This window comes from Lacerta agilis, chromosome 15 (genome assembly GCF_009819535.1).
Source record: "Lacerta agilis isolate rLacAgi1 chromosome 15, rLacAgi1.pri, whole genome shotgun sequence".
Lineage (NCBI taxonomy): Eukaryota > Metazoa > Chordata > Lepidosauria > Squamata > Lacertidae > Lacerta > Lacerta agilis.
The window spans coordinates 42,973,277-42,997,603 of record NC_046326.1 but is presented as its reverse complement, the minus strand read 5'-3'; the positions used below and the strand labels follow the sequence as shown (position 1 = coordinate 42,997,603).

General features: G+C 48.0%; 2 protein-coding genes across 3 annotated transcripts in view; one reads left to right on the top strand and one right to left on the bottom strand.

Annotated features, from left to right (window-relative positions):
- The window catches only part of RPA1 (replication protein A1), a 31,999-nt gene extending 21,995 nt beyond the window's left edge, over positions 1-10,004 (bottom strand). The window contains exons 1-7 of the mRNA XM_033171556.1: positions 9,924-10,004; positions 8,161-8,208; positions 7,883-7,961; positions 5,951-6,059; positions 4,552-4,637; positions 3,135-3,245; positions 602-731 (exon numbers count right to left, since the gene is read on the bottom strand). Of these exons, the coding sequence (XP_033027447.1) occupies positions 602-731; positions 3,135-3,245; positions 4,552-4,637; positions 5,951-6,059; positions 7,883-7,961; positions 8,161-8,208; positions 9,924-9,956 (596 nt within the window). The 5' untranslated portion in view covers positions 9,957-10,004. The remainder of the gene's footprint in view (positions 1-601; positions 732-3,134; positions 3,246-4,551; positions 4,638-5,950; positions 6,060-7,882; positions 7,962-8,160; positions 8,209-9,923) is intronic.
- A 578-nt stretch (positions 10,005-10,582) lies between these two features.
- SMYD4 (SET and MYND domain containing 4) lies at positions 10,583-24,155 on the top strand. Of its 2 annotated transcripts, XM_033172663.1 has the most exons (12): positions 10,583-10,686; positions 11,608-11,675; positions 12,344-12,483; positions 13,165-13,309; positions 14,313-14,402; positions 15,892-17,023; positions 18,787-18,969; positions 20,007-20,167; positions 21,072-21,207; positions 21,729-21,845; positions 22,905-23,028; positions 23,806-24,155. In XM_033172663.1, the coding sequence occupies exons 3-12, from the start codon at positions 12,350-12,352 to the stop codon at positions 23,978-23,980; spliced, it is 2,397 nt and encodes a 798-aa protein (XP_033028554.1). In that variant the 5' UTR covers positions 10,583-10,686; positions 11,608-11,675; positions 12,344-12,349; the 3' UTR covers positions 23,981-24,155. The 2 variants fall into 2 exon arrangements, with proteins under 2 accessions (XP_033028554.1, XP_033028555.1); XM_033172664.1 differs by lacking the exon at positions 11,608-11,675 and having other exon boundaries at positions 10,631-10,686.
- Positions 24,156-24,327: the final 172 nt, after the last annotated feature.

Sequence of the window (24,327 nt, the reverse complement as noted above, 5' to 3'; positions counted from 1 at the left end):
TGTGCATATGGAATCAGTGGCATTCAGCTCATAGCTCTCATACATCTCGTAGCACAAAAGTCCCTTTGTTCTGCCACAGTAGGAGTAAGCCTCCCTATTCTCTGCCTTCCCCCACAATTTACACCAATGACTACCGCCAGTGACTTGCTGAATGAAGCACGGCAGCACTGGAAACCCAAAACGCAAAGGAACAAGGACGGTAAACAGGCACAATGGAAGCCTGCCATGCCCAAGCCACCTGCTAGGAACGCAGTCGGGAAGGACACTCTGTTTTCGCTGGGAAGAAAAACAAGGCAAAGACGCATGCACATGCACTCGGAGCGCAGCTTGCGTTGGGATTCTGCAGACTTTGTGCCACAGGAGCAAAGCCCCCCCCCCAAAAAAGAAGGGCACCTGCAGGCTTCAAAATCAACTTCCTAAAAATCAATCTGTCGCCCAACTGGGAGAGGTTAATCCCACAGTAGTTGGGGCTAAGCAATTAAGACCAGAGACACAAGCACAGGGCGACGGGGAACAAGCCCTGACGTGAAGCTAAAGCAGCTCTGGGTACCCAGGGTGTTCAGGCCATGGTGGTGGCAGGCCCTCACGCTGGCCAACTTACCTGGACTGGTACGGGTTCAGGCTGGCAATGGGCACCACTTTCATCTGGGAGCCCCCAGGGGTGCTCAGGAAGCTGGAGCTGCCTGCCTTCCCAGGCACCTTTGAAGGGGTGCTGAATTTCGACACAGACCCTAAAGACAAGAGGTGTATTGGGCTAAACATTAGGAAGAACTTTTTGGCAGCAAAGGCTGTTCAATGGTGGAACAGACTTCCTCAGAAGGGAAGGTGGCGGACTCTCCTTTACTGGAGGTTGTTTAAACAGAGCTTGGAAGGCCATCCATTGGGGATTATTTAGCTGTGACTCCTGCAGTGCGGGGGGTTGGAATAGATGCCTCTCACTGTCCCTTCCAACTTTACAATCCTATGATCAGGGATTCAGCTCTGCGGCGCAGCAGCAACATCAAGATAGCCTGGCACTTGAGCTCCTTCCATGTATTGACCAAAACCCAGGACAGACTGGTTCTGGCGCCACTCGGCCACTTCCCCCACCCCACCCCCCCTTCAACATCTCAAGCAAAGGCAAGAGCTGGTACAAGCTATTACCACAACTTTTTGTTGTTGTTTTGCATTTAGCCTTTATGGCCAAGAGCATCCTGCTCTGCCCAAAGGGAACAATCACCGCAACACTCAGCTGGCACCCTGTGACAGTTCACCGCCTAGTGCCTTGTAACCTTCTATAGCAATTCTGTGTGCAAACGGTGCCCCCCACCAGCCACACTAAGTACTGCAAGGGGGGGCAAGCCTCATTATGCAGTTTGCTAACATTCTCTGTTATCACTTGAATTGCACATTCCATGAGAAAAGGACAAACTGCAGCACCAGTGGGGGGTGAGGGAGGGTGTTTACAATATTAAAATCAACACAGATCCTTTCAGCACCTTAAAGGCTTAAAACATATTTATTCTGGCCTAAGCTTTGCACCTCTGGTGAAATGGGCTGCCGCCTACAAGGAATTGCACATTGTCCTTTCTAAGGTGGCAACAAGACACTTTTGCAGGGGTTTCTGTTGCAACCGACTTGTCTGCCTCTGGAAGTTTTGTAATGTTAGCAATATATACACAAGCTGTTCCGATATGTAAACTCCTTTTGCAAGAAATGTATTTCCTTTTCGCTTATGCTGAATAATTTACGCTGCACCGCAGTTTGTTTCACTGTTGTGAAATAATGCCTTAATAAAAAGTAAAAGGGGGGGGAGAATTAAGCTGCCTATCAAATGCCAGCACAAAGCTGCGTTTCCTCATTTAGATAACAATTACAGTGCGCGCCTCTGATAATTTTCTGCAAGCTACGAAAATGACTGGCTCCATCATTATTAATGAAGCTCCGCTGTAACCTGACAGGGGCTAAAAATTATTTTTCTGTTTCAATTTCAGCGTCCGCCTCCCTTTCTCAATTTGCCTTTCAACTCCGTGTCACCATCCTCCCCGTTAGCACCACTCACCCCTTGGAAACAAAAAGGCACTTTTAATTATAAACATTTGTTGCCAATGAGCCAGGAGCCAAACTCAAAGAGCTCAGAGTCAAGCGAAGCAGCAAAAAAAACCTTTGGCAAACCCAGGCCAGTATGCTTTGATGTTACCTTTTCATATCTGCTGGACTTTCTGGCATTCCATTTAAAGCAGGGGGAAGGAAATATCTGTGCTCCCCCCGGATGCTGCTGGGCTACAATCCCCACCAACCCTGACCACTGGCCATGCTGGGAGCTGAGAGTCCAGCAACAGCTGGAGGGCCAGAGGTGCTCCCCCACCCCCAGCTCAAATCCTCTGGTGTCAGCTCCATGCAGAGGCCAGCAGAGAACGACAACAGAGCACTTGCCTTCCATGCAGGTGCAATCCCTGACAGCAGCTCCACCTAGGGTTGGGAAAGGCTTCCTGCCTGAAACCCCCAAGAGCTTCTGCCAACCAGTGCAGACAATACTGCGCTAGAGGGGCATTGTGTAAGGCAGCTTCCTACATCCCTATGAAGTGGACGCCCACTGAGCAAAACCTCTTTGCCCTTTCGCTCAAAAGATCCTAGCTGCATACAATAAAGTAGATCCACTGGAAGTAATGGGCCTATGTGAGCCACGTACATCAATTCCCATGGGTTTGTTCTGGGTATTTAAGAATGGTGGCAACCCTGACTTAGCGCAGGGCAGGCCAAATCTCTCTAGTTCTTGTGAGGCCAGAATGAGCTTAGCACAGAGACACAGTTGGCCTCCAACTCCCAGCAGTCACCTTGGCCAATGATCAGAGATGCTGCTTGGAGCTGGAGCCTGGCAGTATCTCCAGGGCACCACATTGGCTACCCCTAACTAAAACCTACACAGATCTCAAGACTGGGAAGGGCCTTCAGTCATAAACCAACCAACCACCACCACCTCCCCCCCTTTCAAATTGCGGCAAGTAACATTTTGACCAGTAGTTTTTAATACAACCCTGACCTCACAAAGACAAGAGAAGCCAAGCCACGTGGGAGCAGCAGGGCACCACCTTCTCTTGCTACTCACCAAACCTCCCTCTCTCTCTCTGCTTCACACATCCTGGACCATTTACCTGCTGCTGCTGCTGCTGCGGTTGTGCTCTCGTTCAGATGTGCTGGCCTGCTAGGGGCTTGGTTGGTTGCCAGGCTCTCAGAGCTCTGCTGCTGCCCTGCTTGCGAAGTGCCTGGGAAGCAAAGGGGGGGGGGAAGCCATTTCAGTGGCAAGAGTTGGCAAGGAAAGTCTAACCTGGTCCCTCAGGGTCTTCCGTGCAACTGCTCAACCAGTCGAAGCAGTGCACAGAGCAGGGGGCTGTTGGACTCCCAGCTCACGCCAGTCCCAGGCACCACAGAGGGCACCACACTGGTGAATGCTGATAAACTGTACAGTTTATCAGTTGCATTTTGGCTACTCATGTCCATCAATTTCAATTGGTCTACTCTGAGGAGTAGCACTGGCCAGAACACTGTACATTCTTTGTAAACCGCTCAAAACTTTTACCTAAATTTAAGCAGTATACACTTCTTCAAATAAAATAAAATGCAGAGGATGAATGAAACTCCTGAACCTATTTGTAAACTCAAGAACTTGAACCTCAGATTGCTTGTTTCTAACTTTCTGCCTATTTGTTTTGTGCTGTGTCTCCTGAGGGCAGGGAATCTCTCCCCACCCCCTTCAAGTCACCCTAGGAGCCTCGGGGGGGGGGGAGTGAAGAGGGGGATAAAAAAATATTTCAATAAACAATAACCCCAGCAGCTGTATAGTGAAGTCTCATGATAAAAATCTCATTTTCATCTATGCTGCATTTAAAACACACACACACAAAGTTTAAGGGCTATGGATATCCAGGCTGTAGGGTTCTCTACTTCCACACTTCAGCAAATGGACAACGAAAACTGTTTTTGTACTTCCAGAATATTTTCCTTCGAGACCTGAACTTATGCTTTAGAGATCTACGCTCCACAAATTTGTGAAGTTCAAATCATCTGCATTAAGTCAGGCTGGTTTGACTTAATTTATGAACCAACTAACTCCCGCGGCTCCTCTCTGTGAGGACAAGGAAATTTTGTGGTTCACCAGTGTGTTGCAAATAAGTCATAGCGTTCTTAAAGCTGGGTTCTCCCTAGAACACTTGCCACCTTCTCTTGGGCTGATGGATTTAATCCTTCATCCGAGATGTGCCCTGCCTACCGGGCGCCAAAAACTCAATTTTAGCGTCATCCGACTCCGTTCCAAAGGGCCGAACACATTCCGACGGTGGCGACCGCTCACCAAAGCGGAAGGAGTTATGAATGAGAGAAGTGATCCCGGAGTAACAGGAGACGTCAGCAGAGAAGAAATCGCTAATCCAGACACAAAGGCATTTCAAGTCAAAACACAAAATCCCTGTTTCTCATTAGGATGGGGAAAACACATCATTGAAAAGGGCACCGTAGCAGTTAAGATGCCAGAACAAGGCCCCTGCAGACCCATCGCCCAGGAAAGCTGCTTACTTTCAGTGTACTGCACTGGATTGCCTATCTTCACCGCCACGTCAGCCGTCTGGAGGACTTCTAAATCCATCACAATAACCACCTTCCTGCAAAGAAAAAGCTCAAGTTTTTACCTGCCTGGTGCCTGCTCTGCTTGTTAAGAGACCGTGAGCTGGAAAGGTAAACGGGCTAGAATCTTTTGCCACAGGGCAACAGCTCAAAGGCAGAGGTAACCCAAACTGGGGATTTAAGTACTACAGCACCGACAATCCGTGCTGCACTTTATTTATTGAATTTATATATTGCTCTATACCCGGAGGTCTTAATATGTTAGAACAGGGGTGGGGAGGCTGCATGCAAGGGCCGCATTTCCTTCACAGCAATTTTCCTAGGGTCCCATGGCAGCAGTAAGCAGGACCAGAGGGAAAAGCAGGCAGAGCAACACACGTCAATTGTTACCTTTGTACAGTCAGCTAGTTTCTACTCACAAACTTCTCTCTATCTTCCATTCAGAAACCCAAGGAGCATCACAAGGGTTTAAGGCTATTTTGCCAGCCCAGCTAAAATACTTGAGATGCAAAGCTGGTTCAAGTTTTGCAGGCCAGACAGAGAGGGTTGGAGGATCCTGTTGGAGGGTCAGAAAGGGCTCGGGTCTTTTTTTGGGGGGGGGGGGGGGTTGCAGTCCAAGATTTACATTTAGAAATCTTGAGGAAGCAGAGAAAGGCAAACTGTAAGTAAGACATTTTGTCTGCCCACCGTTTTCTTATTTTGAATGTATTTTAACTACCACTGGATCAGACGTGGTTTCACATTTTATGGCCCATGAAAGAAACTTTTATCACTTATTCGATTTTGTGATTTATTTGCTCTACACCACCCAATAAGCGAAGTTCTGTGAGGGGTTTACAGCAGAGATTAAAAAGCTTTAAAAATTACTCAAAATCTAAAACAGAATAGAAAAAACACAAAATGTGGTAAGAAATTGCTGTTTGCTTGCCTGCCCTCCATCAGGAGGGGACACAATGCTGATCAGGCTCCCCAGAAGCCAGCGCTCACTCTAGATGTTTTGGACTACAGCTCCTATCAGCAACAGCATTGTACAGCCATTATGATGCTGGAACTGAGGGGCATTGTAGTTTGAAACGTCCGAGAGCTGGTCCTTTTTGTTATTTTAGACCCTTGATGTGCTACAAAAGTTACTAACATGGTTATGTGTGGGCAAACAAGGCAATTAGAAAACCTAAGGAAAAACGGCTGTTGCAAACTTCCTTCCCAGCCCTGAGGGCTAGAATGAAACACGGCAAGACCATACCTAGAGGAATAAAACATCATGCCCCGACCTTAATGTCACACTAGAGGGGATTGGATTGTAAAGCAGAATCATACACTCCCTCACTTTTATCACAGATGGAGCAGTTACCTTCCATCCTTCAGGACGTTAACGATGAACCTGTTAATCTTGCAGATGGCATTCGCACTCAAGCCCTGGTCATTAACCAGGTCGTTCAGCTGTGTTGCCAGCATGAAAGCTTTAGAAGAAAAAGAAGAGAGGAGGGAGAAAGTGTTTTATGAGCTCAAAGGAGGCACCGTGTGATTGTGGCCTGTGGATGTAGTTGAAATGCAAACCAACATTCCGTTTCCAAAAAGACAATTTGAGACGAAATAGCTTCCACATTAAGCCAAGAAACTGAAGCCATGTCAAGGCATGTGACACAACACCTCTCAAACTCTTTAAAAAAACACATGTTCATACAATGTACCACATTGATAAATTTTTGGGAGGGGGTTAATAGAAACGATTAACGTGACTATACAGAAAAATCTTAAATTAGCAGAGTAAAGCATCCCTTTGAATTATATTCCCAATACATGGAATCTAACTAAGGGACAGTATGAATGGACTCTACGCACCCTTACTACAGCAAAAAGACTGGTTTTAATGAACCGGAAGAATAAAAATGTGTCTCCCTTCAGTGAATGGATAGAAGATATGTATAAGCTCACAACACATGAGCAAATTACATATAAATGTAGACTTGCCATGGACAAATTCAACGATATATGGAAATCACTTGTATAAACACTGCATCAGATAAAGTATAATAACAATCTTTTAAGTTTTCCTCTCCCCCCTTTTCTTGTTCCTTTTTGTTTTTAATAAAAAACATAAAAAAGCTCTCAAACCCAAAGGCTCAAGAATATGCAGAGGCCTCTAACAGAGGAAGGCTTCCACCATACCCTACTGTAAGGTCCGTAGGTAGTTGCTCATGAGTAAACAGACAAGACTCCGACCTTTCCTTTGGTAGTTTTATTGTGCATACTATGTACAGTTCATGTCTGTCTGAATCAACCAACGGCAGAATCCGGGAATGGCCCCTTCCGGTTCTGACCCCAACAAAAGTTTCGGTATACGGAATCCCCGCCTCCCCTCTCTGCGTTTCACCCCTCAACGCATTCGGGGCGATGGAAGTAGCATGTCCCCCTGCTCGCCCACTGAGCGAGGGGAGTGCAGAGCCTCTCCTACATCCCCACAGCCCCAGCTCTTCAGTCCCTGGGCGGCCTGCCCCTCCCCACTAGAGACGTCGCCACTGCCTCTGCTGGAAGAGGAAGTGCTACTGTCCAGGTGGGGCTGAGGCTCTCTGTAGCATCCCGAGAGCCCTTCCACCACCCTGCGCTGAGCCCGGGACAGTTCCCCGACACCTACCAAAGCAAGTTCCTATTTTTCTGGAGGGGAAAAAGGGCTGTGAATACACTATACATTTTAAAAGCATGTTCCACCACCACCAAGGAATGCTGGGAAATGCAGTTTGTTAAGGGTGCTGAGAACTGTAGCTCTGAGAAGGGTACAGTCCCCAGGATTCTTTGGAAGGAAGTAAAACCAAAACCACCCATTCTTTAGTCTCTTCCTAACCAGCGGCCAAGCAGCAAGGTGGAGAGAGAGTAAGTCAAACTTCACTAGAGCAGGAATTAGGAAAGTTACTCTAAGTAACTTCACCAGTGTAGGGTAAACTCTTAGAGCTTGTGATTGCACTCCACCCCCTCATGTAAATGCACATTGGCAGTGGGCCTCTAGTCACAACGGCATATGGTCTATTTAGCCTAGTAGTACCATGTTTGGCTGACGGTGCCCCCCCCCCCCAGGTCTCAGGCAGAGGGCTCTCCTAGCCTGCCTAACTCAGGATCCCTTTTAAGAAGGGTGTGCCAAGGGCTGAGCCTGGGATCTTCTGGGTGTAAGCCTGTGGCTCTACAACTGAGCTACACCAACACCCCTTCAAGTCGCCAGTGCTGGTGTCCAGAAGCATCCTGCAACAATGTCCCCCCAGCCAACTGATTCTGTGCATGTGATGCTTACAGGAAAGGGTGTGCACGCCATCACTCATCAGCATCCGGTAACGCTGTGGGCCGGTTCCAGTGGAGATAGCTCGGATGGTCTGCATAGAAAAGTGCAAGAGGCACGGTTAGGTCCAAGGAGAGTTGACTTAAGGCAAGAACAGTAATGTGAGGAACACATGCAGTGTCCCCAACACTTTGCCCCCGGGTCAAGATGGTAAAGCTCCCCCTGAAGGCCGATACCAGGCCTCCTGTACATTTATCTTGAAGCTTATTGGACAGGCAGCAGGGAATACTCACAATGAGCTGCAAGACAGGATTATTAACATTCTCTCCTTGCATCATGGCCTGAAAAAAGAAACAGACAGCTGACTCCTTCGAGCAAGAGAGGGTGAATGGCCTGATCTCAGGAAAAGGTTTCATAGGACTAAATGAAGTTTCTTATTCTCCCCCCACCCTGGAGCAAGGATCAGCACATTTACAGGTGGTTCCCCAGGGAGGCAATTCCAGCTTCCCCAGCCTGCAAAAAGAGCGTATCTAGGAAACAGGGAGTAGGGAACCTGCAGCCCTCCAGTTTTTGGCACCCGATGAGGGCCGACCTTTTATCTGTGATTTTAAGTTGTTTTGAACTGTTTTAAACATTGTGTTTTAATTGTTGTAACCTGCCCAGGAACCTTATGGTGAAAGGCAGGTAATAAATTACAGTATTTTTCTGGACTACATATCAGTCAAAGGAGACCCACTGAAATAATAATAATAATAATAATAATAATAATAATAATAATAGTAATGTTGTTCAGTCGTTCAGTCGTGTCCGACTCTTTGTGACCCCATGGACCAGAGCACGCCAGGCACGCCTATCCTTCACTGCCTCTCGCAGTTTGGCCAAACTCATGTTAGTAGCTTTGAGAACACTGTCCAACCATCTCATCCTCTGTCGTCCCCTTCTCCTTGTGCCCTCCATCTTTCCCAACACCAGGGTCTTTTCTAGGGAGTCTTCTCTTCTCATGAGGTGGCCAAAGTAATAGTAATAATAAACTTTTATTTGTATCCTGCCCTCCCCGGCCGAAACCGGGCTCAGGGTTAAAAGACTAAGCTAGTCATCGCACATTAATGAAAAAGGGTTTACTCTGAGCAGGGCTAATGCTTGATACAACTCCACCCTTCGTCGCCTTGAGTCCCTGTTTTGGCGAAAAGGTGGGATATGAATAAATAAATAAAAGTAAGTCTCTCTCCCCTTGCAGTTCTTCATCTGGAACAGTTCTCCCATGAAGGCTGCCAGGGTTGGAGGCGGCAAGGCAGGTGGAAAGAGCCATTGCCTGATGATGGAAAGTCCATCTCCCCTTGCGGTTCGAATGGATGCAAACAAGTGTGTGGATACACAGGCATTCTTCAGTAGCCAGACATGACTGTTCCGTACTTTAAAAAATGGTTTTAAAAAATGGTTTCTGATGTTTTTATTGTGGCTGCAGACCACCCTGGCAGGGTAACATACAAATAGGGAATAAACAACTACCTGACATTCAGAAAATACCTGAAGGCAGCCCTGTTTAGGGAAGTTTTTAAACTGTGATACAGTATTTTAAATGTATTTTAATATTTGATGGAAGCCGCCCAGAGTGGCTGGGGAGACCCAGCCAGCATGGGCGGGGTACAAATAATAAATTATTATTATTATTATTATTGGCACATGCACACATAAAGTGCCTACGATTTAGGGATTATATGCAAGTACGTAAAATGGAAGACATATACGTATAAGCAAACTTGTGTAACCAATTGTAAGTTATGCACGTTCCTGCATACACACGCACACGTGTACTTCCGTGTATTCCCGAACTGGATTTCTAAACACGTGCAAATACATGAATATTACTTGCAAAGCCGCCAGGAAAGCGCTAGTAGTCATTAACCCGGGGTTTAGAGAAACGCTCCGCGCGTGGCGGCAGCTCCCGCTCTCCTCAGCCTTACAAGAAAAAAAAAAAACCAGGGCAGAGAAAGCGGGAGCGCGGTGCGCGCGAGCATGTGCAGAGTGCGGTCCCCTCCCCGCCCCCCCCTCTCACCGCGATGGCCCCCTCGCTGAGCCTCGCCGCCATCCCGGCCTCCTCTTCTTCCTCTTCCTCGGCGACGGCGCTTCTGAGGAGAGCGGGGGTGGGGGTGGGGGAGGAGCCGGCCTCCTCGTCCCGCGCGCGCGAGGCAGCCGCCCCCTCGCTTCCCTCCGTCACGTGCTGCCGCCGCGGAGGCACCATTGGCCGAGGGGAGCCTGGTGAGGGCGGAAGGCGGGCCCCGGAGCCGCCTCCCTGCTTCACCGCCGGCAGCGCCGCAGCCGCGCCGGGCCCTCCTCTCGCTTTCGCGCCTTTTCGCGCTGAGGTGGGGGGGGGGGAACGGGAGGAGGAAAGGCGCGCAGATTCCCGCGCGGGCGCTTCTTCTGAGGCGCCTTTGGTGGTCGGGGCGGCGGGGGCGAGAGGACTGAGGGGCAGCCATTGCTTTTTCTTGGTGCGGTGTTATTGCCGCCATTGCTATTATTATTATTATTATTATTATTATTATTATTATTATTATCCTCGCTCAAGTAGCATGACGGGGTTGTGTCTTAAATTTTAATCCGACTAGACCCCTTCTCTGGCAGTCAGGGGCCAAGAGATTTCTCTGCCGAAGCTGTAGCTGCCTTGAGCCTCTCTCAGGGGAAAGGCGGCGTAAGAGAAGCAAGAACCGGTGGTTAGGGAACTCCCCTTCTTTTGCAGCACTGCTATTCTATTTCTATTATCAGTGTACTCATATTAACAACAACAACTTACTACTCAACCTTCACCTGCAGGTTCCAGGGTGAGTCACAACAGTATAAAATTTCGAATTAAATAGAATTTAAAAAAACAACAACACCCCGCTGCAGTCACAAGACTAGGCTGGGTATTAAGTGTATAAATATTTGTGAGGGTGGATAGAGAGAAAGAGAGCGATGTTCAGTTCTGGCTACCCCCATTTAAGAGGGATATTCAGAAGCAGGAACAAAGGCGGCCAAGATGGCGACGGGTCTGGAGACCAAGCCTGATGAGGAACGGTTGAAGGAGCTGGGGATGTTTAGCCTGGAAAAGAGGAGATAGACCCATCTTCAAATATCTCAAGGGCTGTCGCATGGAAGAGGAACGTGCTTGCTTCCTTCTGCTCCAGAGGGTAGGACTCGAACCCATGGCTTCAAGTTGCAAGAAAGGAGATTCTGACTCAACACAAGGAAGAACTTTCTAGCCTTAAGGGCTGTTCAAAGTGAAACAGTCTCCCTTAGAAGGTGAAGGTGGTGGACTCTATTTCATTAGAGGTTTTTAAGCAGAGGTCGGAAGGCCTTCTGTCATAGATGTGTTAGTTGAGGGGGTTGGACTAGATGACCCTCGGGGACCTTTCCAACTCTACAGTCCTATGGTTCTATCTCATGTGCCAAGTGCCAGGGGGATGAGGTGTGGTTTCAGCATAGGATGAAAGCTGTACAATACAGTCGTACCTCGGGTTACGTACTTAATTGGTTCCGGGTTGCTGTACATAACCCGAAAATGTGCTTCTGCGCGGATCACGGGCACGGCGGGTTACACTTCCGGGTTACGGGAGTTCATAACCCGAAAAGTACGCAACCCGAAGCGTACGTAACCCAAGGTACGACTGTACAATCCTCTCTGGGGGTGGAATTTGTAGTTCTTTTTGGAGCACTATCAGTATTGCTGCCATCGTCCTTGTCCTGCTTTTTCTTCCCTCCAGGGTGACAAGCACCATACTCACTTGCCCCAGCTTTACCTTCACAACAACCCTCTGAAATAAGCTGCACGGTAGGTGTGGGGGATATCATTTGGGGGGAGGGATATCTGCAGATGTCATCACAGCCCCCGGCCATAAGCCATGCTGACTGCTGGAGCCAAGAAGAATTGGGAGCCCAAAGGCATTTGAAGGGAGAGCCACAGCAGGTTCCTCATCCCTGGTTAGCACCTGGAAGCACAGCCTCATACGTCTTTGATGCAAGAGATTTTTTTTTAATGCCCAATTTATTAGATTATGTATTTTTGTCATTATTAGATTATGTATTTTTGTGTTTTTATACTGTAAACCACCCTGTGATCCTTGGATGAAGGATAACTTTAATAAACTACTACTTCTGCTAATTTTCCACCTGCTCTGGTCTAAATTCACCCTCTGTTAAATCAGGTATCTTCAACCTTTTCAAGCCCAGGAACCACTTTTAACACAAATGTGCATTTGGGGACACGTTTCCTAATCTTTTACCATATATTTGCATTGTAGTAGTGCTATTGTTGCAACCTACCATTGCACAGGGTTGCACTAGATGACCCTTGGGGTCGCTTCCAACTCTACACTTATGTGATTCTATGACCCACAAGTGAGTCCCAATCCACCAGCTGAACACCAGTGCATTATCAAATATCTATAGATTGTCTAGCCTCTGAATGTTTAATCAAAATTTGGATGAATTTGTTTCTAGCTTATCATGGACTTACCTGTGGAAAAATGGAAGCTTTACATTAGCCAGAAACTGACTTCACTGCAGCCATCATTGAAGGAACAGCTTTGTCACTCCATGTCGCTCAGGGACAGCTTTCTTCTTTCCTTGACTCTTTTGCAGTAAGTAACTTTGTATGTTTTGAGTGACGTGTGTGAATATTTTGCTGAGAAGCCTGCATGCTGTTCCGTTGCAGTTTAGGTTCTGAAAAAACCCCAAAAAATGTTCAGTTAGCTGCTTGACTGGTGAAATTTAATAACATCATTAATTTGTGATAGTTATGCAGTGCCACACCATTCATTTCTCGGAGGGGGACATGTTGCAAATAATGACTGAAAAGGCAGTAGTGGCCACCAACCTAGATGGCTCTAAAAGAAGATTAGACAAATGCATGGAGGAGAGTGCTATCCGTGGCTAGTAGCTGTGATGGTTGTGCTCTGCTTTCACGGTTGGGGGTAACAACACTTCTGAATACCAGCTGCTGGAAATCAAAGCAGGGGAGAGTTGCTCTTGTGCTCAATTCCTGCTTGCAGCTTTCCCACAGGCTACTGTGAGAACAGGGTGCTGGACTAAATGGGGCCCCTTTGCTTCTCCTTATGTCCTTGCATTAGATTACAACAGCCAATACCAATTGTATTTGCTGCCTGATATGTATTCCTGTTTGCAGATGAGCACACAAACTAATGCAATTCCTGCTCTCATTTCCTGTTTTGACGGAACTCTGTGGCATCTCTAGTGCTGACTCTCCTGCACAACTGTCTCAAATCTCTCCCGTCTCTCTTGCTCTTTTCTCCCTCTTGTAGTCCTGAAGATGAAGAGTATTTGCTCAGGCTGTCCAGGTACTATTGTGTGAAGAAAGATCCTAAGATGACTCTGTCCTGCAAGGAGGAAGGGAACAAATGGTTTCGAAAAAAGGAGTACAGAACAGCAGCAGTACTCTATTCCAGGGTAAAGGCCTGGGGGTAGATGAGGGCACTCAGCACCTATTTATTTATTTTGTTGGTTTTTATCCCCCCTTTTCATTCAGAGCACTCTCAGTGAAGCTTACAATATAACACAAACAATGCAAAAATACACTGAAATCCATATACCATATTTTTCCATGTATAAGACTGCCCCATGTATAAGAAGACCCCCAATTTTTAACTTTTTTTTCTTTCAAAAAACATCTTATATACAGAAAAAACACAGTAATTTAATATATATTTTGCAAAGTTGTCTGCATTTGGACACCTCTTTAAGATAATCACAACCAAATTTTGCATGGCTGTTCCTGAGATCAAGGAGCATGTTTTTGTCTTACGTTTGGGTAGAACTGGATGCCCTTTTGAATCAAGATGGTGGACTGAACCTTTCAAAATGGAATTTAAGGAATGTAAGAAAACTTTCTTACATGGTGGTTTCTGAGATCAAGGAGCAGGTTTTCATCTCTGTTTAGAATCAACTGGATGCTGTTTTGAATCAAGATAGCAGACTGAAGCTTTCAAAACTTCACTGATTTTAACTACTGATTTGAAAACTGCTCTGCTTTTTTTGTTTTCTTAGAAATCCTGAGCAGTGCCACGTATGAGACTGCTAGTATGTTAACAAAGCTAAACCATAGCAGAGCAAGAACTATAACTGGGAGACTAAAAGCCATCAAAGGGGAGTGTGTGAGAGAAAGCTTGGGAGTGAGAAGCCATAAAAAGAGGATGGGCCAGCAAATCCCAACATAGGGCAGGGAGTTCAGCATTCTGGGTGCTGCCACTGAGAAGGCCCCCGTCAAAGTCTTTCCCACTCATAAGAGAGATGAGTGAAGGGGTGTGTTCTCTTTTGAAGGCACACCAGTGCATTTTGACTCTGCAGTTAGCTGTGTCCTGTGGCTGAACTGAGGTTCCAACCAGAAACCTCCCAGCTCTCGCCCTTTAGCCACTCTACCTATTTTGGCCTCCTCTTTCTCTGATCTTTCTAGGCACTGTCCCATGCAGAAGCCGGCAGCCCAGAAATGGCAGTGTGTTATGCCAACCACTCGGCAGCTGTTTTCCACCTGGGTCAGTTTGAGGTGAGTTGGGGCCAACCAAGCATAGCATTGTCCATTGTTTCCAGCTGGAAGCCCAGCAGTCAGAAATTCACATGCCCCCAGAAGCAGAACCATTTGCTTTGTGTCTATCGTGTAAGCATTGCAATGTGTAGGGCTCCCCCACCTTTGGGGAATCCGGGTTATCGCTTAGAGTTAGAGCATTGTTCTTGCATTCCGAGAGTCCCTGGTTCAACCCCTGACCTTTCCAAGTAGGGCTTCTTCTTCTGCCTGAGCTCTTGCCGGTCAGTGTAGATTTTACTGAGCTAGATGGCCCAATATTCTCACTCGGCATAATGCAGCTTCTTGTGTTTCTAACATGGTAATGCACTTTCTGAATCTAAAGGCTGTAAAATAGCTAAAACAAAATCGAAAATTCTTTCTAGTAGCACCTTAGAGACCAACTGAGTTTGTTCCTGGTATGAGCTTTCGTGTGCATGCACACTTCTTCAGATACGAGGAGAGGTTGTAGATCTCTGATGATGCGTTGTACTGTTTTAACTTGGGAGCTGTATGTGATGACTAGTGGTGTTCTGTTATTTTCTTTTTTGGGTCTGTCTTGCAGCAAGTTCTCTCTGGGTATCAGTCTGGCTCTGTCGATCTGTTGTTTAACTTCATCAGGTGGATATTTTAGTTCTAAAAAGGTTTGCTGTAGATCTCTTAGGTGAGAGTCTCTGTCTGTAGAGTTGGAACAGATGCGGCTGTAACGTAGGGCCTGGCTATATACAATGGATTGTTTGGTATGTTTGGGATGGTAGCTAGAAGCATGTAGATATGTTTGTCGGTCATCTGAAGAAGTGTGCATGCACACGAAAGCTCATACCAGGAACAAACTCAGTTGGTCTCTAAGGTGCTACTAGAAAGAATTTTCAATTTTGTTTTGACTATGGCAGACCAACACGGCTACCCACCTGTAACTGTAAAATAGCTCTCACTGCTTATTGTGCCTGGCTGAGGATAGTGATTTCCTGTAAGTAGAAAGGTGAAAGCCTGGGGGAGCAGCGGTGTGGGAAGTATCATTAACATGTAAGCACTTCTGGGGGAAGCCATTTATAACACAGAACCTTGCATGGTATACGTGGCACTTGTAACTATCAAGCTGGCAAGTGGTGGGGCAGATGAGGACCTAGTCGTAGCTGTACATGTAATAAAGTTGAGCAACAGAATAAGCAGAAACAAAATAGAAAATTCTTTCCAGTAGCACCTTAGAGACCAACTGAGTTTGTTCTTGGTATGAGCTTTCGTATGCATGCACACTTCTTCAGATACTTTCGTGTGCATGCACACGAAAGCTCATACCAAGAACAAACTCAGTTGGTCTCTAAGGTGCTACTGGAAAGAATTTTCTATTTTGTTTCGACTATGGCACACCAACACGGCTACCCACCTGTAACTAGAATAAGCAGAGCTTAGGACATTGTAGTATCCACAACCCCCTTTTCAAGCTTTCAGAAAACCTTTCTTTTCTCCGCAGGTTTGTTTGGAGGACATTAAGAGGGCGGAGGGAGGGGGCTACCCAGAAGAACTGCTCCCCAAGCTTTTGCTGCGGAGGGCCAACTGCCTCCTTTCTCTAGGTCGATTTCAGGGGGTGACAGAAGCCCTAGACAGCCTGGAGGAGAAAATGTCTGCAGGCCAGAGTCTGGAAGCTGCCAGCCATCATGTGCTGCTTAGTAAATTCAAGCAGCTGAAACTCAAAGCCTGCAAAGGGAAGAGTGGTTCAGTCTGTCAGCCTGCTGCATCTGACAGGACCCAGAAGGATTTGGAGCCCTGGGAGGAGAACAGTAGGATTTCATGTGCCTCTGCATCAGTGAGCTTGAACTTCTCTGCGTGCAAAGGGCGCCATTTAGTTGCAGCCAAGGATATTCTTCCTGGCGAAATCTTAGTGAGGGAAGAGGCCTTTGTAAGCGTGCTGTGCCCTGGGGAAAGCCTCTTGCTTCAGGGCAGTGCAGAGGCCATGTTGAATGGGCAGCCAGCTAACGAAGATCTTCACTGCCACCATTGCTTGAAGCAGCTGCTGTCGCCTGTTCCCTGCCAGGGGTGCAGTTATGCCAAGTACTGCAGCCATGCCTGTGCCCAGCTGGCATGGAGCACCTACCACAGCAGAGAGTGCTCCTTCGGGGGACTGCTTCTGGCATTGGGAGTCTTCTGCCATGTCGCCTTCAGAGCAGTTCTGGTGGCAGGCTTTGCAGAGGTCAGCGCTTTAATAAAGCAGTCGCACACAGAGGAAGTGGCGACAGAGCCTGTTGCTGAAGCACCAGCTCCCAGTGCGGTTGCAGAAGAGAACTCGGCCTCCTCCATCCCTGGCTGTGGTGCTGATGGGCGCTATAGCAGTTCCTACCAAGCCATCTTCTGCCTTTTGCCACACACGGAAAAGCACAGCCTTGAGCTCAGGCTCCTCTGCAGCCTGTGCGTTGCTGCCTTGTGTAAGAGGCTTGGAGAAGCTGGCCTGGAGGCATTCATTTCAGGGAAGAGCACACCTGAAGACCAGGGTGGACCGAAAGCTGGCAAAGCGTGTCCTGAGTGGGAAGTCCCAGGGGAGGCCATGCTGAGGCACATGCTGCAGCTGCAGTGCAATGCGCAGGCAGTGTGTGCACTCCACATCTCAGGTGAGTACACATGGGATTGCTCCTTCTCCTGCTTGGACTCCCTAGAGGAGATGGGCAGAGTGTTACACACGAGGAGGCACTTTTAAGAACTGGAAGCTGTTAAGGCCTCCATATTCTTCTGGCTGGGTTCTCCCCTTCACTGTTGAAGGCAGTCAATGCCTCTGAATACCAGTTGCTGGGGAGTGCAAGTGGAAAGAGAGTTACGGCTGCTGCTGTCCTCAGGTCCTGCCTGCAAGCTTCTCATAGGGGCATCTGGTTGGCCACTGTGAGAAGGGAATGCCTGACTAGATGGACTCCCCTTGGCCTGACCAAGCTGTAGCCAGCCTCTTCTTCTTTAATCATTTTTTTTATTAAAGATTTTACTGGTTTACAAAAGTACATGCCTTGCCTCTGTTTCAGGTTGTACAGTCTTTCTTACAAATCAGTTACGTTTGTTGTGAGATATTAGTGTTGAGTACAGTATAAGGTTGGGGAAGAAGAGTGGATGGGGTGGGGAGGCTTATATTCTTTTATATAGTATACGTGTGGGGTTTTGTGTCAGCGTCAACTGGGTAGGTTCTCTTTCTGTTTGTTTGTTACCACTCACATTATACATTTCCTTGATAGTGAGAGGTATTGGGGGCAGGGTGTGGTTGGTTGTCTGGTTGGCTGCAATGGGGTTTGTTTGCATTTGTGAGGAGGGGAGGGCTTGTTGGGTCAGGAAGCCAGATTGATTTGTATGCTGTTGGTGGATTCTTCTTGTCTTGTTGGGCTATGAATGTGATTAAGGGGAGCCATACCGAGGTGAAGGCGGCCTCTTCTATTTGTCCCCGTGTCAGTTTCAGTTTATTGGTTAGCTTTTCTAGGAAGGGCCTATCCTGAACCAGGTGCCACCCATTGTTGACTGAAGCGGGGTTTGCTCAGGAGTTTACTTCCTTTGGGTGGGTTGTGCATTTCCTGTAGAAAGGCAATGTGTGGTTTCATGGTGTTTACTTACAAGTTGGTACGTTTTCTTTTGATCAGGTTTCCCAGTCCCCTCACATTTAGTGTAAATGCTTTTAAGCTAGCCATTTTGTGTGTCTATTTTATGGGATGATTCCCTGCTAACCCATCTGGGTTGTCCTGTCTTTCTCACCTTATATTGGCTATTGTACCTAATGTGCTGACATAAAGTGTGGTGGGTGGGGGAAGAGCGGGGGTTAGTGTTAGGAATGGGCTGAAGATGGGGGGGTAGGTTATAGAGAGTAACCTTTATGTAGTTATAAAGGTGTTTGTTTGGGGTAGCTTAGACCATTTGGCTCCCAGCCAGTTGGTCCAGTGTCTCATCTGGCATGGATGGCCTTGTTTGAGAACAGGCTGTCCGTCCCGTCCCTGTCCCCCCTTTCGGTTGCAATAGGGTTGGTCAGTGATACGATGCCAAGCGCCTTTGTGGCACTTGTGTTGGGTGTAAAATTTATAAAGAATACTGTCCGCTGGGCCGTTGGTGGGGTGCTCCCAGTCCTGGCGGGTTTGAGGCCACCGGGGGGGGGCTTGGGGGCTCTGCGTGGCCTCCCTGGTTGTCGTGTTGGACACCGCTGGTTGTCATAGTCCCCGGTGGTGGTGGCGGCAGTGTTGGCACGGGGAGGGGACCAGCCAGGCAGCACCGTTGGTGCTGGCAGTCCTCAGGAGCTCCACTCAGCCATGGTGCTCTCGCCATCTTGCCTTGTCGGATGTCCAGCCAACCTCTTCTGATGTTCTTATGGATTCCTCTTGTCCCTAAAGGCCTCATTGTCACTTTCACTCAGGGTCTGAAAATGGGCCAGTGACTAGCAGCAAACAGATGCGTGTGGCCACAGCTCTCTACCCCGTGGTCAGCCTACTGAACCACTCCTGTGAGCCAAACACCAGCGTAACTTTCAGCAGCAGAACCGCAGAGGTCAGAGCTTTGCAGTCAATCCCAAGAGGGCAGGACATTCTCCACTGCTATGGTGAGTAACTGCTATCATTTGGCTGAGGAGGGGGCCAGGTGAACTGATGCCTGGAAACCCTGTCACGCTACTCTCAAGGGAAGCCAAAATGTACCAGTGAGATCAGTAAGGTCTTGGGATCTTATCTTTGCTTGCCCCTCCTCCCTTTCCCCTTTCTCTCTCCTTGACTGAAAACGGGGCTTAAGGGCCTCATGCCTGCAGATAAGCCTCATTAGTTTCTTGGTGATGCTGAAGAAGTTCTGGGGAGCTACTCTCAAATTCCTCAGGATGCTGGAATTTGGAAAATAATTTCTCTGCTTCTTTCCAACTTATCAACATGCTTTTTGTTAAAACGATTACAGCTGAGTTCTACGATTTTATCATTTTTATTTCAATTACTGTATCTGGGATTGAAAGTGAATTTGAGAACCCAGCCAACTGATGAGCAAGATATAAATTTTTAAGTAGTTAGCACAATATTGCATTTCTGGGTGACCTGAGTGCATGGAATTTTTCCAGCTCGAGAAAGCTCAGGTCAGAGTGACAGATGCACATAGGGAGGCACCAAAAGAGCCATGCTCTTGAAAGTGTCCAATTATTCATTTCAGTTATTTATATCCCACCTTTCATGATACAAATCCTTCCAATGCAGCTACCAAGGCACTGTAAACAACTGTTGTTGTTCTTCAAGTACACCAACAAAAAGCCTTAAGGTCCCCCTCTGAGGTTTCCTTCGCCTGCCTTCTGTGCTCTCCTGGAATCCTCCCCGCAGGCAAGTTGATAGTGGATGAGGACCCCGTGGGACAGAGGAGGGGGGAAAGTGTTTGTGTCTCTTCAGGGACAAGACTTGGGAGCTCAAATAACATTGGGCTTGCTGTCAAGCCTGCTTGTTTTTGGCAAAGCAAAGGCAGCAGGAGGAAAGCTGGACTCAGAACCACAGAAAAGCATGGTGGGGGAGCAGAGGCTTTGATCTTCTTTTGTAAGCACCCTTCACTCCAGATCAGTCTTCCCTTGTGGCTGTGGCTCCTGTGGCTCTTCTTTGTGTCCTCTCTCAACAGGGCCTCACAGGTGCAGGATGGGGGCTGCCGAAAGGCGTAAGCAGCTCCTTTCTCAGTATTTCTTTGAATGTTGGTGTCTGCCCTGCTTGGAGGAGCTGCAGCCCAACTCAGGAAAGAGAGCATCCTCCCAAGACGGTCTCAGCCACAAGCCCATGCAGCAGGTAATGCTCTGACAGGGTTGCTTCTGCAGTATTGAACGGGGCAGCTGTGTCTTTGGCTGGGGGGGGGAGGGCACAGCCCTCCAGTTTACAAACTGAGGGCGTTCTCCACTTATGATTGTTAAGAATATAAGAGCAGCCCTTCTGCATCAAGTCACAGGCCTCTCCAGTCAGGCATTCTGTTCCCATGAGCCAGCATGAAGGCAAACAGGCCTTTCCCACCGTGGTTCCCCACCAATTGGCACCTAGACACAGAAGAGGCATAGTATGGCCATTGCAGCTTCTGGACACCAGTCCACATTGTGGTGTGCTTGCCTGGTGGTTTTAGTCTTCCTCGCATCCCTTTGCTTTCCCCTTTCATGGTATAACTAAAGGAATGTTTAAAAAGGAATTTCTCCACACATACCGGTAGTTGTGGAACTCACTTCCAGAAGAGGCAGTGACTGCTGCCAACTTGGATGGCTTTAAAACAGGATCAGACACATTCATGGAAAAGGAGATGGCTATTGGTGGCTATGTTCTGCTGCCACTGCTGGAAGCAGTAAAGGCCTCTGAACAATTGTGGTTTGTTTGTTTGTTTGTTTGTTTGTTTGTTTGTTTGTTTGTTTTCTAATTCATTAAATTTTTATACCGCCCTCCAGGGAATCACAAGTGGGGGGAGTTGCTGTTGCACTCAGGTCCTGATAGCAGGCTTCCTGCTCAGTTAATGTTTTCCATTGTGAGAGTAACACTTGTGTCATTTGCTGCAAAGACACCCAAACCGTTTTTTGCATATGTTGGGCTGGATCTTTGCCTGAGTTGGTTTATAGGGCGCCCTTTTCCCGCCAGCACCACGGGGCTCAGGGGTGTGATGGATGAGGCTCTGTAATGTGATACAAACAGGGAACTGTCCTGTGGGTTTTTCCAGGGCGAAGAGGGTTTGCTCCATTGCTCCAGTGGGGCCTGCAAAGTACGAGTTCATGAGGATCACTTCCAGCACCAGCTCTGTGACCTTCGACTGCAGACTGAGGCGGCCTTGGAGCTTCTGCAGTGTGGCCACCCAGGTGAGCATCTTCGGCAACAAGTGCCTGTGCTGCTGCTTCCTCACTGACCAGTTGGCACAAGTAGAAATGACCTTCCCTAGGCTGCCATGTTCTTGATCACCACACGGGGGCAGCATTGTTGTATTCAGGCTGTTCCCTCTTAAGGAGCCGCCTTTTGGGAAATACTGAAGGGGAGAGGCCAGATAAAGTGTGAGGCTTAAAAACACCCGAGAAACTCAGGCAGGGCCTCTCCCTGGGTAGCTTGTGTAGCTAAGCGAGTCGCGTAGGAACCAGGAAGCCGTGCCTTTCTGCAGCATTTTGAGCCACTTAAGGCATCTCACAGCAAACCAACCCTTAATAACAATAAAAACAAAAGGTGACACTTCTATCTGTCTTGACAGCAAACCCCCACACCCACACATACGCAAAACAATACAGAAATCTTAATAGAAATCTGCCCTTCAGGGCTCTTGTGCAGATGGCCAAGGCTGTCACATGTCCATCTCACAATTGCATTGGGCCCGTGCCTTTTGAATTTCCAGATCAGTCGATGGAGCTGCTTCTGAAATGCAGGTTGGATGCCAAGAGATTCCTCTCTCCAGCGCACTTGATGGTGGGAGAGATTGAGGATAGCCTGGCGCAGGCCTACGTCACCCTAGGTAAGGTGCTATTTTAAACTAAGGGGGGGGGACCCTTTTTGGCTCTGCCAGCCAGAGCCTTGTCTGGCCCCACCCCTGCAGACCAGCTTTGACGCGGAGTGCGTGCGTGCGTGGAGAACACCTGCTAATCACATGATGTAATTATGATATCAAGTGAGTGACAGGTAACCTGTCCGGCCCAACTGTCAAAATCCCAAGCACTCTGCTGGCTGTCAGTCCCTTGGGAATCCCAGGCAATGTGCTTTGCAATCCCTGTGCAGGCAATACAGCCTGCTTCAGCTCTCCTGCCCATCAGCTGATCGTAACTGCATATATCCCTAGCACATCTCCCACACCATTCACTGTCTTTCTAAACCAAAAAGGCCCAAATGCATCAATCTTTCCTTGTAAAAATGGTGTGCCAGCCTTTTCATCATTTTGTCCACTTTCAGCACCTTTTGCCAGCTCTCTGGTATCCTTTCTTGAATCAGGGTGACCAGAACTGTGTACACTATATTTATTCCAATTGTGGTTGCAACACTGAATTACATAAGGCGTTACGATAAGTGCAGTTTTATTTTCAGCCACTTCCCCAGCATCCTCCAGCATGGAATCTGAATTTCTTCGACACAATCAGATTCTGAATTAACATTGTCCTTGAGCTAACCATGGAGACCCCAAGCCCTGCCAGCTAAGATCCCCTAAGTCTGCATATATGGAGTTAGGGGTGGGTTTGTTTGTCTGTTTGTTTGTTTTCTCCAATATGCATCACTTTGCACTGATATTTGGCAGTTTGCACTTGCATAATAAGTTTGCGTGATTGATTTATTTTGCAAGGTTCATATAATCTTAAAATGGGAGCTTGGCAGCAGGGCTGTGATGATGATAACAGCCCAGGAGATGATGCATACAGGCAACCACCATTGCTTAGATCTAGAGCCCTCCGTAATCCGTAAATAGATAGTATTTAAGATGATGAGAGCATGAAGCAGTAGCTGTGAGGAGGCTAAGGGAGCACTCTGGCGCCCATTGAAATGATCCCCGCATCGTTTCTCCTACCTCGCTCCCAATCTTTCCCAGGGAAGTGGCAGGAAGCAGCAGGGCATCTACGCAGCAGCATCCAGACTGTGGAAGCCCATTATGGCCCCTCCAGCATAGAAGCAGGCCAGGAGCTCTTTAAACTGGCACAAGTCCTCTTCAATGGGTAAGTGGCCCTCTCCCACCCCCTATGGTGGCTCACAAGGCACATGCTTCCCAATGGCAGTGGACAGGAGCAACATGCTTTTCGGAAGGTGCTTTTCAGCGCTGGCCTAGGGAAAGCAGCTGAAGGGTTCACACAGAGGGGTTTTGTGGCCCACCCTCCATCCCCTTAGGGGCTGTGGAGAAAATGGACTTACCTGTGTCATAGGACTGGGAGGCATGTCTTGGGGTTGCTTCATCTGACCCCTGCCTCCATTCAAGGCAGAAAGTCCTGTTCTTGAAGTGTCCGCAACATCCAACTTTTCCCTCCATGAAGAGGCTGATTATCCTCAGAACTTTGCTCTGTTACTCAAGGGCCGAATTACATGGGAAGTTAATTGCATGTTAAGAACATGTATATATATTTAATGTAAATAGCAGCTGCTAAGCCTGGAAGCCATGTGGAGGGGGAGGTTTAGTTTTTTCTCTCTCTCCCTCCCTCCCTGCCTGCCATGTTCAGGATGAATTGCTTTTCAGAGAGATTTTTGTCCAGATTGCTGTTTACATAACACAAAGTTCTTCCTAATAATTAACTCCCCAGAACCTCCATTCCTATTTTTCACTGCCTCCTCATCCTTCCTGAGGCCTCCTGCTCTCCCTCCCTTCAGCCTCTCCTCCTTCTGGACTCTTCTTCATCTTGGGTGGCTGAGATTAGGTCCGGAGCTCAGCTTGGGGTTCTGTTGAGAGGAGGGAGCCATTACTGCAGCCCTTTCAAGAATGTCTCCTTTTCTCCTGTGGCCAGGCGTGCTGTACCAGAAGCCCTGCACACCATCCATGAGGCTGAGAATATTTTGTCTAGGCACTTCGGCCCCCAGAGTACCCAGCTGCAAGAGCTGCAAGAGATGAAAGCCTGCCTGGAGGAGTTCCTTGGAGGAGGCAGAGCCTCTGTTGCCAGTGCAAGACCCAAGATGTCGTAAGTGAGAAACATGCAGGCCGCCCGGTTAGGCTGCTGTTTGGTACCCTTGGCGGTGGATGAAGACACCTGAATGATGGGAAGGACACGCCCTTTGTACCCTGGGCAGCCAGAGGCAGGGAGCAAATCATGTGATATTGGCAAACTTCATTAAACTTCCCCAAAGGCTTGAAAATCCATTCCTGTCTCTGCGCACTTGTTCCAATGAGGACACAGAAAGTTGCCTTGTGCCAAGTCAGACTTTTGGGCCATCAAACCCAGGATGGTCTCTCATAGGCAGGATCCCGGGTACAGAAGGGTCTTTCCCACTAGGAGTGAGAGATGGTTGGGCTTGAGCCTGGACCTGTCCCA